Source organism: Myxocyprinus asiaticus, chromosome 35, assembly GCF_019703515.2.
Source record: "Myxocyprinus asiaticus isolate MX2 ecotype Aquarium Trade chromosome 35, UBuf_Myxa_2, whole genome shotgun sequence".
NCBI lineage: Eukaryota > Metazoa > Chordata > Actinopteri > Cypriniformes > Catostomidae > Myxocyprinus > Myxocyprinus asiaticus.
The window spans coordinates 42,247,380-42,263,817 of record NC_059378.1 but is presented as its reverse complement, the minus strand read 5'-3'; the positions used below and the strand labels follow the sequence as shown (position 1 = coordinate 42,263,817).

The 16,438-nt window shown below is 37.4% G+C and overlaps 1 protein-coding gene across 5 annotated transcripts; it reads right to left on the bottom strand.

Annotated features, from left to right (window-relative positions):
• Nucleotides 1-804: 804 nt before the first annotated feature.
• afmid (arylformamidase) lies at nucleotides 805-16,234 on the bottom strand. 5 transcript variants are annotated; one of them, XM_051673373.1, is made up of 13 exons: nucleotides 16,175-16,189; nucleotides 15,967-16,021; nucleotides 15,353-15,410; nucleotides 15,084-15,174; nucleotides 14,587-14,691; nucleotides 13,455-13,503; nucleotides 11,950-12,035; nucleotides 11,761-11,833; nucleotides 5,362-5,459; nucleotides 5,198-5,276; nucleotides 1,702-1,837; nucleotides 1,395-1,499; nucleotides 805-1,305 (listed from the first exon to the last, which is right to left on the bottom strand). In XM_051673373.1, exons 4-13 carry the CDS (start codon nucleotides 15,130-15,132, stop codon nucleotides 1,276-1,278), a joined length of 810 nt encoding a protein of 269 aa, XP_051529333.1. In that variant the 5' UTR covers nucleotides 15,133-15,174; nucleotides 15,353-15,410; nucleotides 15,967-16,021; nucleotides 16,175-16,189; the 3' UTR covers nucleotides 805-1,275. The 5 variants fall into 5 exon arrangements, with proteins under 5 accessions (XP_051529333.1, XP_051529331.1, XP_051529332.1 ...); XM_051673371.1 differs by lacking the exon at nucleotides 15,353-15,410 and having other exon boundaries at nucleotides 16,175-16,234; XM_051673372.1 differs by having other exon boundaries at nucleotides 15,967-16,209.
• Nucleotides 16,235-16,438: the final 204 nt, after the last annotated feature.

Here is a 16,438-nt window from a genome sequence, read left to right as displayed (position 1 = left end):
TGAACTATCGATGTATAATATAGCTTTACTTTAACAGTGCTGAATTAATTTTTTTAATATATTGCACACTTTAATAAGCGGCATATCAAATGTCAACCAAAAAAACAATATTTTATTTTATAACTGTCATAACAACGCTTCTGTAGTTTTATTCGTTTGAATGTCCGACAATCACTGGATTGCATTTATATTTATATATTTGTTGTTTAAAGAATAATTGATGTTCGTGCACGATTGATAAACGTGTTCAATATATTTATCATATGCAATCATTTGTAACAAGATCTGTTTGATAATGGACGATTACATTCGTGCATAATTTTATAATTGTCATTAAAACAGCTACTTTTACGATTTTACACCATCATTATCTTTTTTATAAAACAAATATTATATTCTCGTCCTTTTTTGCGAACACTCCAAAACATTCATTCAGAAATCATTGTCCAGCATGTTCCTCTAAAACCTGGCGAAAAATCCCCAAATCCATGCTGACTTGACAAAATGTTACAATCTTACGTGTAGGACTGATTTACCACTGAGTAACCTACACTAAACTGGAAGCACAGGTGAAAAGTGATACGTAGTTTAAGTTCATTTGTGAGATGCTCAAAACATCTCGTTATTACGAGAAAAGATGTCGCTTATAAAACTGAGTGAAAACTATAACAAGTACGTGGCAGCATTGTGCGACTGTAGAAAATCCTACAGACCTGTGTTGTTTTAATGGACAATATCTCCATTCAAATGTGCTGCTGGTGTAACATGAACAAACACAACTAAAACAACACAAATCAACAACTGTGCTTCATAACAGCATTTTATTAAACTTTAGTCTGTTCAATGCACATTAATAATACACTAACAACATATTCTGCCAAATTAATGTAAATGTACATTCAGTTACCTGCTGAGAAAAAGAAAAGAAACAGCTAAAACCATCCAATCAGACCAGCCTGACAAGTAAAATCCTCTTCAAGTGGTTTTAAATGTTTTTCTTTTTCCAGCAGTCAATTCAATACAACACAGAACATACATTTGTGCAAGAATTTGCCTGCTGTAACTTTTAAGACAATTGAACAGTTTGACAGTGTCATTTCAAATGTCATCTATTAAATAATTGCTACATTCATTTGTAACTTAAAGTTTCAATAATTTCAATAATCACATTTGGATGCATGTCATTTTAAAACATTACATACACAGTTTTTAACCAAAAACACACCACTGAGATCAACTCACAGGTCTGTGACAGAGCAGTGCATTGTGGGATCATCAGCTTCTCCCCATCATCTTTAGCAGAAGCTTTAAAACATGAGAAATGCAGATAAGTAACACATATAAAACTCTTGATGTCATCTGTAATGTTTTAATAAATCACGTGACCAGCTAACCTTAGTGAGGTGATAATTTTCATCAACAAGTTGCTCTATGATGCTGAAGTGATCTGTGTTTGGAACGTCCTCATAAGAGACTTTGAGTCCAGCGGATTCCAAATCCTACAATAAATACATTTAATAACTAATATCTCTTTTTGTGCACCACAGAGGAAAGAAAGGCATTCGTGTCTGGAACAACATGAGAGTGAGTAAATGATGACAGAATTTTCATTTTTGGCCCTTAAACTAATTTCTGTAAACATATTGTTTGATGGAGTAAGAGTTTCATCTCTCCCTGTGATATCGTTTCTTTCCATCTTACTTTGAAATATTCCTCGGACTGTTTGCGGAACTCCGGCGAGTCGTTCTGTGCTACAGCGATCACTATGTGACAGGAAGAGGACGAGAGCTGGAGCTGTGACAGCAGGCGACTGGGGCTGTTCCTTAACGCCACTTCCCTGAAACAACATATGTCATAAACATCTAATAAACCCATAAATGAAACAAGAGAGTGTATTATTATGAGCCAACAGACGTAATTACAGAATCTAATTATCAATTAGTATTACCCAAAGTATTACTGTTCATTTTTTAGTCAAAACACAATTCTTAAAGGGGTCATGACATGAGGAACACAATTTTCCTTGATATTTTGACATACAGTGGCAAGAAAAAGTATGTGAACCCTTTGGAATTAGCTGGTTTTCTGCATGAATTGGTCATAAAATGTGATCTCATCTTCATCAGTCACAAGTATAGACAAACACAATGTGCTTAAGATAACAACACACAAACAATTATAATCTTTCATGTCTTTATTGAACACATCCCATTAAACATTCACAGTGCTGTGGAAAAAGTAAGTGAACCCTTGGATTTAATAACTGGTTGATCCTCCTTTGGCAGCAATAATCTCAACCAAGTGTTTCCTGTAGCTGCTGATTAGACCTGCACAACGTTCAGAAGGAATTTTAGACCATTCTTCCTTACAGAACTGCTTCAGCTCAGACATATTCTTAGGATGTCTGGTGTGAATGACTTTCTTAATGTCATTCCACAGCATCTCTATTGGGTTAAGGTCTGAACTCTGACTGGGACACTCCAAAAGTGGATTTTCTTTTTCTGTAGTGGATTTACTTTGATGTTTAGGGTCATCATTCAAAGCGTGTGCACAGTCACACTGACATTATCCTGTAGGATATCTTGATAAACTTGGGAATTCATTTTCCCCCTTGATGATGGCAAGTGGTCCAGGCCCCGAAGCAGCAAAGCAGCCCCAAATCATGATGCTCCCTCCACCGTACTTCACCGTTGGGATGATGTTTTCATGTTTGTATGTGGTGCCCTTTTTACGTCATATGTAGTGCTGCGTGTTCTTCCCAAACAATTCAACCGTAGTTTCATCAGTCCACAAAACATTTTCCCAGTAGTGTTGTGGAGTGTCATGGTGGTCTTTGGCAAACTTCAGGTGCACAGAAATGTTTTTGTTGGAAAGCAGCGGCTTCCTTCATGGTGTCCTTTCACGGACACCATACCTGTTTAATGTTTTCCGTATAGTAGACTCATGAACAGAGATGTTAACCAGTTCCAATGATTCCTTCAAGTCTTTATCTGTCACTCTAGGGTTTTCGGTGTGTCCTTTGAGTCATCTTGGCTGGACGGCCACTTCTAGTGAGAGTACCCACAGTACTAAATCATCTCCATTTATAGACAATTTATCAAACTGTGGACAGATGAATATCTAAGCTCTTCGAGGTAACTTTGTAACCCTCTCCAGCTTTATGAAAAACAATTTTTGATTGTAGGTCTTCTAAGATCCCTTTTTTGCGAGGCATGGTCCACATCAGCAGATGCTTCTTGTGAATAGCAAACTCAAAATGATTGAGTGCTTTTTATAAGTCAAAGTAGCTCTAACCCACACCTCCAATCTCGTTTCATTAATTGGATGCCAGGTTTGCCAACTCCTGACTCTAATTAGCTTTTTTTGATGTCAGTAGTCTAGGGGTTCACATATATTTTTCCCAACCTACACTGTGAATGTTTGAATGTATTCAACATATACAAGAATAATACAATAATTTGTGTGTTATTAGTTAAAACAGATTGTGTTTGTTCATTATTGTAACCAGATTTTAAAACAAATTTATACATAAATGCAGGTAAATGCCACTGTAAAAGAGGTCATTGTACTATAAACATCCTGTAAGTTTCAGAACTCAAAATTTCCTCCTCACTGCAAAAAGAGCATTAATAAACATGCAAATCTGAGTATACGTGATGTAACGTGAGTCGTGACAATCAGACAGTGTGTTGAGCGATCATGAGCACTTTTAGCTTTACGCTCATTAACATAACCGCTCTTGGTATCAAACATGCATGCTCTCCAGGTGCTCTCAATATCTCATCAGTCACTCATCTCAGCGCTATTCTGTGAGGATCACAATTTAAATCAGATCACATTACCACTAATCACAGATATAACTGTTTAACCTTCAATAACGGCACCGCGTCTTCACACATTTGCTTAATAATTAGTGATTTGTGTTATAGCAAAATGCCAAAGACAGTAAACAAATCACAGATATTAATGATTTCTCAATGGAGCAGTTTTAGAGCTTGTAATGGATATATTTTTCTTATTTTTGAATGTATCTCTGCTGTGTGTGATGCTCTCATGGTTTTTACTGGTTGCCAGTATGTCACAATGACCTTTTGATATTGTCAACAGAACTATTAATAACTGTTTTCAATACAAATAAATGTTAGCAATTCACAATTAATGTAATTTTAATGTAATTTTGGTAACACTTAATAAATTATTTTCATTTCTTTAACATTAGTTAATGCATTAGGTATCATGAACAAACAATGAACAATATATTTTTACAGCATTTATTAATTATAATGTTAGTTATTAAAAATACAATTGTTCATTGTTAGTTCATTGTTAGTTCATAGTGCATTAATGTTAACTAATACAACTTTTGATTTTAAAAATGTATTAGTATATGTTGTAACTAACATTAAGTTCATTACTTCATGTTAACTACAGTAATGTTGTTAATGTTCAATTGAACCTTTTTGCAAAAGTGTGGTAAAGGCACTTTCAGTATCGGCCGATCTTAGTGTTAAAAAAAATCAGAGATCGTATCGGCCTCAAATGTCCTGATTGGTGCACCACTAATTTTCAGTTATAAAAATCCACCATATCCACATCCAGCACTTTTTTAAATTAAACGTGCTACTGTGAACTTTATGATGCATTCACGTCACGTTGGAATTATTGCAATTATGAAATTCTAACTTGATGATTAAATATTGTGCTGCAATCAACAACAAAGCCACACATGGCGTTTTAGCGTTAATAGCGTTGCCATATAAACAAATAATTTGTCAGTCAGAGGATGTGAACCGCTTTGAATCATCATCTGGTAATTACGGTAATTCTGACGCGATGTAAACGCAGCATTAAAACTGGTGCTCTTCTCAATATCGCACTACGGTGTAAATAGTCCAGTTACATGTGTGTATTTAGCACATGTTCTCTAAGATATAAAATAAAACCTTAAATATATAGAGCATGCTGTTAGCAACAGCAAGGTTATGGGTTTGATTCCCAGAGAAAACACATACTGATAAAGTGTGTACCTTGAACAACACTTTAGACAAAAGCATCTGCAAAATGCATAAATGTAAATTTAAATAACTGTACAAAAACATTACCAAAGTAATCAAACTATTTATGATCTACAAGCAATAAAGGCACCATCACATTAATTACAGTAAACTCATCAGCTCTTGTAAAATGAGACACTAACTCGGTCATCTTCAGGGGCTCGTTCACATAGGTGGAGAGTATCGGCTGCAGGTCGTAAATGCCACTAACGAGAAATGCACCTGATGAGAGAGAATGAGAATTAGATGAAGATAAAGAGTGGTGAAACACATCAGCAGTGACAGTCTTAAACACACATATTAACACCTTTAATCTGGGGTGAAATGTCGTACTGGGACCAATCAGTGGACAGGACCATAGCAGCCAGGTGTGCACCTGCCGAGTGACCGCACAGGTAAAGACCACTGCAGAAAGAGACACACATCAGTGAACTCAGAATAAATACAATAACAATCATTCAGAGAGCGGCAAATTTAGGCATGAGTGCAATTATTAACATGTGGAAGACAAACATTTGCAATATTATACATTATATATGTTATATTATTTTAAAAATATTAAATCAATTGCATCTTAGTAATTCTTGGTCGTATTCACTCAGAATGTCTTTAGTTTATAAGCTGTATGGGAAATCAGACACTCGTTTTTAAGTCTACTTTTAACTCTAAAAACAATACTTCGTACATAATATAGAATAATATTAATATACTGTATTATATTGCATAAAATATAAAAGTGTTTCTTCAACTTAATGCATTTTTGGTCTCATAAAAAAATTCACACACTAACTATATATATATATAAATAATAATGTCAAAGAGTGTATGTACATGCATAACAAGAGATTTATGCCCCCCCCCCCATTTCATAGCTATAATTTTATGTGTCCTAAATACAATTAAATCATATTTTTACACTTTGTGTAATTTGATTGGACATGCCGGCCAATACAAAGTGATATTTCTCTTGATTTTTCATATTCATCTCAAGCATGCACTTCAATGTACACTTGGTTAACAAGAACACTAACTTGAAAAAAACATTATATTGTTTGCTGTGGTGGAAATGATGTATCGTTTTTTTTTTTTTTGTAATTAACATTTTTATTGATTCATATGCACATGACTGTGGAAAAACTCAACACATATACAGGTGCATCTCAATAAATTAGAATGTCGTGGAAAAGTTCATTTATTTCAGTAATTCAACTCAAATTGTGAAACTTGTGTATTAAATAAATTCAATGCACACAGACTGAAGTAGTTTAAGTCTTTGGTTCTTTTAATTGTGATGATTTTGGCTCACATTTAACAAAAACCCACCAATTCACTATCTCAACAAATTAGAATATGGTGACATGCCAATCAGTTAATCAACTCAAAACACCTGCAAAGGTTTCCTGAGCCTTCAAAATGGTCTCTCAGTTTGGTTCACTAGGCTACACAATCATGGGGAAGACTGCTGATCTGACAGTTGTCCAGAAGACAATCATTGACACCCTTCACAAGGAGGGTAAGCCACAAACATTCATTGCCAAAGAAGCTGGCTGTTCACAGAGTGCTGTATCCAAGCATGTTAACAGAAAGTTGAGTGGAAGGAAAAAGTGTGGAAGAAAAAGATGCACAACCAACCGAGAGAACCGCAGCCTTATGAGGATTGTCAAGCAAAATCGATTCAAGAATTTGGGTGAACTTCACAAGGAATGGACTGAGGCTGGGGTCAAGGCATCAAGAGCCACCACACACAGACATGTCAAGGAATTTGGCTACAGTTGTCGTATTCCTCTTGTTAAGCCACTCCTGAACCACAGACAACATCAGAGGCGTCTTACCTGGGCTAAGGAGAAGAAGAACTGGACTGTTGCCCAGTGGTCCAAAGTCCTCTTTTCAGATGAGAGCAAGTTTTGTATTTCATTTGGAAACCAAGGTCCTAGAGTCTGGAGGAAGGGTGGAGAAGCTCATAGCCCAAGTTGCTTGAAGTCCAGTGTTAAGTTTCCACAGTCTGTGATGATTTGGGGTGCAATGTCATCTGCTGGTGTTGGTCCATTGTGTTTTTTGAAAACCAAAGTCACTGCACCCGTTTACCAAGAAATTTTGGAGCACTTCATGCTTCCTTCTGCTGACCAGCTTTTTAAAGATGCTGATTTCATTTTCCAGCAGGATTTGGCACCTGCCCACACTGCCAAAAGCACCAAAAGTTGGTTAAATGACCATGGTGTTGGTGTGCTTGACTGGCCAGCAAACTCACCAGACCTGAACCCCATAGAGAATCTATGGGGTATTGTCAAGAGGAAAATGAGAAACAAGAGACCAAAAAATGCAGATGAGCTGAAGGCCACTGTCAAAGAAACCTGGGCTTCCATACCACCTCAGCAGTGCCACAAACTGATCACCTCCATGCCACGCCGAATTGAGGCAGTAATTAAAGCAAAAGGAGCCCCTACCAAGTATTGAGTACATATACAGTAAATGATCATATTTTCCAGAAGGCCAACAATTCACTAAAAATGTTTTTTTTTATTGGTCTTATGATGTATTCTAATTTTTTGAGATAGTGAATTGGTGGGTTTTTGTTAAATGTGAGCCAAAATCATCACAATTAAAAGAACCAAAGACTTAAACTACTTCAGTCTGTGTGCATTGAATTTATTTAATACACGAGTTTCATAATTTGAGTTGAATTACTGAAATAAATGAACTTTTCCACGACATTCTAATTTATTGAGATGCACCTGTATAAAGAATCAACATTTTACATTTAAACCCTACTAATACAATCCCACCCTGACCCCTAACAAACACCCCTGCGGTCCCACATAACACACACACACAAACCCCCTCTCTCCACATCCCCTCCCCGAGAGTCCCCCCAAAAAACTAAATATTTGCCCCATTTTTTAACAAATAAGTCCCTAAACCCCAGCCTTCTACTTACTGCTTCCTCAAATGCAGCTACCCTCCCCATTTCCACACACCACTCCGAAAAAGAAGGTGCTCCACTTGACTTCCAACCCCTTAAAATTACTTGCCTGCCAATCATGAGACTGGTCAGAACCCAATTTTTTTTATGTGATTATCCCCTAAATGCATGACCGCCCCATCACCCAAAATACAGAGTCTGGGACAGAGCAAAACCTGAATGTTCAAAACATCACACAAATACCTCTGAACCCTCAACCAAAACTCCTGGATCTTAACACACCCCCAAAAGACATAGGTAGTTTCTCCAACTTCTGACTGGCATCGCCAGCAGGTGGGTGTGTCTTTAAGACTGAGCCTATACAATCTAGAGGGGGTCCAATAAAATCTATGTAAAATCTTAAATTGCAATGATGTAACGTTTGAAAGTTTAGAAGCTCTACATTACAATGCATGTAGACATTATGACCAAAACTGAACAAGTGCTTTGAAATTTACAGATAAATCAGAAGTGTTCAGTAAGGAAGTGGACTCACTGAAGGAGGCGGGAGCCGGTCAAACATCCAACATAAGACACTTTATTGTCAGCACTTTTCAGTATAACAAAGACATTCAACACCACTGCTTTTCAGCAGCATGAACACACTAAAAGGGTGCTTTTCTGCTCCACATAGATACACAGCTTCATTGCATCTCTCTTGACTGCAGCTCTCGTTGTGGCTTTATCCCCCGCCCGCCAACACTGCAATCACCAAAAGCTGGGCGGGATAATTCACTCCAGATGTACATCCCGGCCTCGCTCCGCACAATCGTTGCTCAGCCCGCCCCGTTCTCCACATGTTCCATTTTGATAATTTATTTAAAAAACAATCAGTAAAAACATCAAACTCATCAAATGTGTCATATGTTGTTGGAAAGCTCTCAAAGAGTAGAATACAACCAGCCTATTTGTTTTACTCACAGACAAATATAGTAAGTAATAGCTAAGGATATGTCTTTGACAATTATGTTTTATGTGAACTAGGGCCGCCCGCTGATAGTCAACCAAATGTTAGTGGATGAGAAGAGTTTTGATTGGTTGGTTGGTCACAGGAAGAAAAAAAAACTCCACAGGAAACCGATGAACATGGGTATTACCACTGGTTGGATGCTAGGTGGTACTATGGGGTAATTTTCATTAAGCAGGGTTAGGGTTAAGCCTACACAATAAAGCAAGACACCTTGATTTCAAACTTTGAACTTTATTTTTTATTTATTTTAACGAAAAATTCAAATGAAACTGGAAAAAAAATAAGTGCGATTAAAATGTGTGTTGTTCAACTTTTTGAAAGATGGTTTTACAACAGTTGTGAAGGGAAACGTCTCTCTGGCAATGAACCTGCTTCACCTGTACATTCTCTACCGGTCGGGTATTTCATTGACCGGGAACATACATCATGTGTGTGAATACATTTATTTTGTTCCCTCCTTCACGATAAATATATATATATATATATCCAATTACATTGGAAACCCCTGGGATGAGGGATCAGTGAATATTTTTGCTTTAGTGATTTTGCATTGAAAATTAAATTAATTTATTTAAAAAACGAAAAATTTAAATCAAATACATTTCTAAATTCAAATTGCACTCCAAACGAAACAAAAAAGCAAATAAATAAATAATAAAGTGATAAAATAATAATATATATATATATATAAGTAACCACCTTTCCATTTACCGTCAGGCAAGTCTCCATCTAAACACACAGGCGGAAAATTACTTACACAAATAAAGACATAATAACAATTCTAAATGTAAAAAATAATAATTATAATGATGATAATAATCACTGAAATATAAATCATGGTTGGAGGTGTTTTTGTATTATTTTATGTTTTAATCACAGATGTATAGGCTGCAGAGTTGCGTTCACAATGAACTGTTCTGTGGAAATAAAGTGAACTGAACTCAAAGCACCTCCTGAGATGAGATGTCTGAGGTCATTTGCAGCACTCATAGATGATACTGTTCTTGCAAAAAAATAAAAAAATTAATTCAGAAGACAGAAACAAAGGAAGAATGAGAACCTTTCACATGCGCGTGTTCCACGAGACTGCACGCCTCTGTATAAACATACATGCACACAGACGGCTTTCTGTCATCTGTCTTAATATAATAACGTGTGTTTCTTCAAGCACGTGTCTGTGTGTCTACAGGCAAATTATTTGTAATATTAATTTCATAATAATAATAGGCTAATAATAATAATAATTTAATACATTAATGGGAAAACGAGCCAAATATCATCTTGACATGGACAAAAGCATAAGCTATTGGCAATCACTCTGACCATTGTCGCTCCCCGAGATCATCGTCTGTCGGCACAACCCTAATGTGCATTTCTCTCTATAAATTAACTAAATGTTCAGACAGTCTCCTTGCTGGTTTTTCTGACACATTCAGAATCATTACCGCTTTTGCCGGTGTCGCTGCGACTCGCTTTTATATTTTAAAGGCTCATTATTATGGTTTAGTATTTCTCTGTAATGTAGAACAGTGTTAGCAATGTTACTTATAACATTCTTTCTCAGCCCTGGAACTCAAACCATTTTCTGATGCCCCCCAAAATATATAAGTATTTAAATTAATATCATAAACATGCGACTAGTCAACTAATGGCTTAAACTAACGACTACTAGTCGACTAGGAAAATGTTTGGTTGGGGGCAGCCTTAATGTGAACAGGTGTTGCTATATGCCACCTTTTTGCTTATAACTTGACGAAAAATAAACGGAACATAAAATAGCTTTTATGTTTATCTTTCAAACAAGTCCACACACAAGGTAATCAGATGTATAGATCATTAGATAATCCACATGAAGCACAATGTTACATATGACCACCAGGAGATGGCGCCAAATACATGTTACAATGATGACTCAGATGACACAGAATGAAACTCATTCTGTGAAATCTCATTACTAAAATCATGTCTGCATGCTATGCAAACCTTTAGTCATTGTTGTGTTTGCATGTGTAATTAGTTCTTATTTACAATTATGATGTTTTATTTGTTTGGAGAGGCTTTTGGACACTATGATTAATTATTTTTGCAATGCTGTAACTTTTGATTTCTTTGTCGTATCAACAAAAAACCTGATTGGAAACAAAAGCAGTTTTTTTTGGAGTCATCTTATTTACACAAGAGATATATAGTATCAAATAAGAAAAATAAGAAAAAAGGTTGAAGTTAATTTATGGCACAATTTTAATTGTGATTTTTCAGCAGTTTCTTAGGCTGAGAGTCTGAGAATTGATCATAATCATTAAAATAATTGGAAAGCTTACTTTACAACGACACCAAACACTTAACCCTCCTTTTTTTTTTTTTTTCAAGTTATAAGTCTTTAATTTTGAGTATGCCACTGAAACAGGAAATCTTTAAAAACATCTTCAGAGCTTAAAAGGTTAAATGTGTAATAATTAGTATTTTTATAATGTATTTTCATAGTTTAATATTGAAAGTCTGGGTCTGAAGACTAAAACAGTCAAATCTAGACATAAAAGACATTTAAAAAGTACCAAAATAAATGATGAACACCTGGTAAAAAGTTTCCAATTCAGTTTTAATGAAACCTTCATGTTACAAAAGGAAAAACTGTTTAAATCTTTAATGTTCTTTAATAAAAATCCACCCCTGGGTCATAAAAGTGTCTGAAGTTGAAGAAACACCCGTATATGAATGTGAGGTTGGTTTGATATGCACCAGTGATTTCTGAAGAGTGTAAATATGGACACACTGACCTGATGTGTGAATACTGTTGAATAACAGACACCACACTTCTCCGCACCTGTGACACCATCAAATCCATATTTCCTAAAAGGAACATGTCAATAAACTACGTGTTACTATAGAAACCAGAATATTCCGCCTCTCTCTCTAAATCAGAAACACATTTTATTCTCTGTTCAAACCGTCACAGGTATCCGTACCTTTGGGGGCGATACTGTAACCCACGGCGACCACCACCACACCTTTCTGCACCAATGGGACGGCCAGGAATCCAGACTCATCCTTACTGTGAGTCAAAACGTGTGTAGTTACAAAACATTCTAAAGACTCTATTATTGTATTTTATTTCCACAACACAGCTAAAACTAGTCTGTAAATCACATAAGAATGTATCTGGACATGAATGTACACTATATTGCCAAAAGTATTCGCTCATCTGTCTTTAGATGCATATGAACTTAAGTGACATCCCATTCTTAATCCATAGGGTTTAATATGATGTCAGCCCACCCTTTGCAGCTATAACAGCTTCAACTCTTCTGGGAAGGCTTTCCACAAGGTTTAGGAGCGTGTTTATGGGAATTTTTGACCATTCTTCCAGATGCGCATTTGTGAGGTCAGACACTGATGTTGGACGAGAAGGCCTGGCTCGCAGTCTTCGCTCTAATTCATCCCAAAGGTGCTCTATCGGGTTGAGGTCAGGACTCTGTGCAGGCCAGTCAAGTTCTTCCACACCAAACTCGCTCATCCATGTCTTTATGGACCTTGCTTTGTGCACTGGTGCGCAGTCATGTTGGAACAGGAAGGGGCCATACCCAAACTGTTCCCACAAAGTTGGGAGCATGGAATTGTCCAAAATCTCTTGGTATGCTGAAACATTCAGAGTTCCTTTCACTGGAACTAAGGGGCCAAGCCCAGCTCCTGAAAAACAACCCCACACCATAATCCCCCTCCACCAAACTTCACAGTTGGCACAATGCAGTCAGACAAGTACCGTTCTCCTGGCAACCGCCAAACCCAGACTCGTCCATCAGATTGCCAGATGGAGAAGCGTGATTCGTCACTCCAGAGAACGCGTCTCCACTGCTCTAGAGTCCAGTGGCGGTGTGCTTTACACCACTGCATCCGACGCTTTGCATTGCACTTGGTGATGTATGGCTTGGATGCAGCTGCTCGGCCATGGAAACCCATTCCATGAAGCTCTCTACGCACTGTTCTGGCGCTAATCTGAAGGCCATATGAACTTTGGAGGTCTGTAGCGATTGACTCTGCAGGAAAGTTGGCGACCTCTGCGCACTATGCGCCTCAGCATCCGCTGACCCCGCTCTGTCATTTTACGTGGCCTACCACTTCGTGGCTGAGTTGCTGTCATTCCCAATCGCTTCCACTTTGTTATAATACCACTTACAGTTGACTGTGGAATATTTAGTAGCGAGGAAATTTCACGACTGGACTTGTTGCACAGGTGGCATCCTATCACAGTACCACGCTGGAATTCACTGAGCTCCTGAGAGCGGCCCATTCTTTCACAAATGTTTGTAGAAGCAGTCTGCATGCCTAGGTGCTTCATTTTATACACCTGTGGCCATGGAAGTGATTGGAACACCTGAATTCAATTATTTGGATGGGTGAGCGAATACTTTTGGCGGTATAGTGTATATATATTAGCAAGAGGTTTGATTTGAAGTAAAAGTATCAGAGATACCTGAGAAACTGCCAGTACCCTCCATGCAGGTAAATCACCAGTGGCAGATCTGTAAGATATTAAATCAACAATCTGTCATTAACAGGTGATCATGTAATTACAAATTACTTTAAAGCTGCTGTGTGTATTTTCTGTCAAATGTTGCATCACAGAGACAGTGTTTACACTAATCGGTTATTTATAGAAGTCTCTGCATATAAAAATGGGACAGAAGAAAGTATTTTATCATTCAAAACATTAACACACAGCAGCTTTAACATCAAAAGCATCCGTCTTAACAAATAATGTTTAAAGTTCACCCAAAAATGAAAATTCTCTCATCATTTACTCACCCTCATGCCATCCCAGTTGTGTATGATTTTCTTTCTTCTGCAGAACACAAATGAAGATTTTTAGAAGAATATTTCAGCTCTGTAGGTCCAAACAATGCAAGTGAATGGTGACTAGAACTTTGAAGCTCCAAAAAGCACATAAAGGCAGCATAAAAGTAATCCATTTGACTCCAGTGGTTTAATCCATATCTTCAGAAGTGATATGATAGGTGTTCAAAAACAGATCAATATTTAAGTCCATTTTACTGTGAATCTCCACTTTCTCATTCTAAAAAAAGTATTTAAATATTGATATTTTTCTCACACACACACCTATCATACCACTTCGGAAGACATGGATTAAACCACTGGAGTCTTATGGATTACTTTTATGCTGCCTTTATGTGCTTTTTGGAGCTTCAAATTCTGGTCACCATTCACTTGCATTGTATGGACTTACAGACCTGAAATATTCTTCTAAAATTGTTAATTTGTGTTCTGCAGAAGAAATAAAGTCATACACATCTGGGATGGCATGAGGGTGAGTAAATGATGAGAGAATTTTCATTTTTGGGTGAACTGTCTCTTTAATTGTCTACATGAGACTCATAATGTACTTCTCCACGAGCATCTACAAGAAAAACACCCATTAAATTATATGATTTTACACATGACAAACAATCTTACATTCATAAAGGAGATTAATAAAACATCAGTAGAAATGTTTTTTCTCAAAGGAGGAAAGAGCTGTATATTCATATGATGTGAAGAGGAAATGTGTGACATAATTCTGTATTTATAACCATTTAAATGAACCACACCTGGAGAAGAGCTGCTGGGAACATAAACATCCAGATTCTCGCCGTCACCATCACCGTATGGAACATCAAGCAAAGTCTGAGTGACAGCACGAGCCTTTTCCGTACCTACACAAAACAGACAGACAGACAGTTGGCATAATACTATAATGTATATACTGCTTGTATTCCATTCTGAACACAGATAATGTAACAGATAATGTATGAATAAGCAGTTTTTATAAAGGGAGCGCCACAAATGAGAGAGAATAACAAAAAAGTGCATGTCAACTCAACAACAAATGGTTATGACTCATGCACAGGAGATGTAGGTCAAATGCACTGAGCTCATTTATAAACTGCTTCCTGTGTTATAAGCATCTATGACAGTATATTAGAGGAAGATCAGGTGAACTGCACTGAGCTTAGGCAAGAAATGCAGTAAAATGAGATTAACAAGTGAGAGGGACACAAACACACACTAAAGTAAACAGACACACGGTAAAATCTCACAGACTGACCTGATTTTAACGCTGCCACATGGGCTCTAATGACGTCATCAGCAGACATCCTGTGTGACCAGCGGCTTGGTGAATACTGCCGCTCCAACTCCTGTCCAAAACACCCGAGACAGAGTGTGTGTGTCAGCTGGACAGACATTTACACACACACACACACACACACACACACACACACACACACACACACACACACACACACACAAACACACACAAACACACACACACACACACACACACAGCGCCCTCTGCTGGCAACACTCTCCACTCACTGCGAATAGCCACTATGGGAGAAAGGTGCCTCTGGTTGTTCCTTGCAGGATCCTCAGCCTAACAGGCACCATATGGTTAGGATCAGGGTGGGGGCGGGGTTACGACATCTGCTGCCTCCCAGGAACAAACTGTGGCCTGGGCGCGAGCAGCATACTAGCATACATCTCTACCACATTATACGTACTTAACAGCTCATTATTTGACCAGACTGCCTAAAGTTAATACATTTGGACACACAACTGGATTAAAAATGCTTAATAATTACATTTATTTATGAGACGACCAGTCGTCACTCGCTGAATAAAACATGCAACTTAGTGAGGTCATGTGACAACAATTTTGCCTACTACTGTTTCACATGCTATAAACAGTACGCAGTATATACTGCGAAGTATTCAGTCCAAATGTAAATAATAATACTGTACTGTGTCGTATGCTAGAAGTATGACTTTGCAGATGTTTTTGATGTAACATGCAATATAAGTATATATAAGCATAACTAAAGTGAAATCTGAACTGGTATTTACATATTTCTCCTTTAAATGTCACTGTTAACGGAAAAATTCAGCAATCACTGCTGTATTATTGTGTATTTGATATATAAAACACTCACATCTTTGTTCATTGTCGTCCAGTCAGTCTTGTTCATCGTGTCTGCTCAGAAAGACCTTTGAAACAGCAGATGTGTTGACACAAAGTCAATGATTAAGTGTCACAGTGTGGACGTCGTGTGCGTAATGCTCACTTTAACCATATACATTTGATTAATTTGAACATGGTGGCATCATCAAATTGGGGACAGCAAAATCCTCAATTATTACCAATTTCATGCACTGTTGCACACTTTACATTCCCGCCTGACTGTACTTATGGCACTTCATGAACTCCCTGTGACGTCAGTGCTGATTTATAAACACACCGGATGGACGGAGGCCGATCGAATAAAGCGGGATTGTCTTTTATAGATCTGTGCGCCACCGCAGCTGCGCACATCCTTGCGCCTGATTGGTTCTTTGAGTGATGTGACGTTGTAGCTGCGATAAAAAGACAAACACACATAATGTTTAAACATGTTTAACGCACTT

Coding starts and splice junctions, on each gene's coding strand:
- afmid (XM_051673369.1), bottom strand. CDS start 15,222: ATGTCTGTCCAGCTGACACACACACTCTGTCTCGGGTGTTTTGGACAG. Junction 12,036..13,454: donor GGGTACTGGCAGTTTCTCAG/GTATCTCTGATA, acceptor TTTGACTCACAG/TAAGGATGAGTCTGGATTCC. Junction 1,838..5,197: donor GAGCCCCTGAAGATGACCGA/GTTAGTGTCTCA, acceptor ATGTTGTTTCAG/GGAAGTGGCGTTAAGGAACA.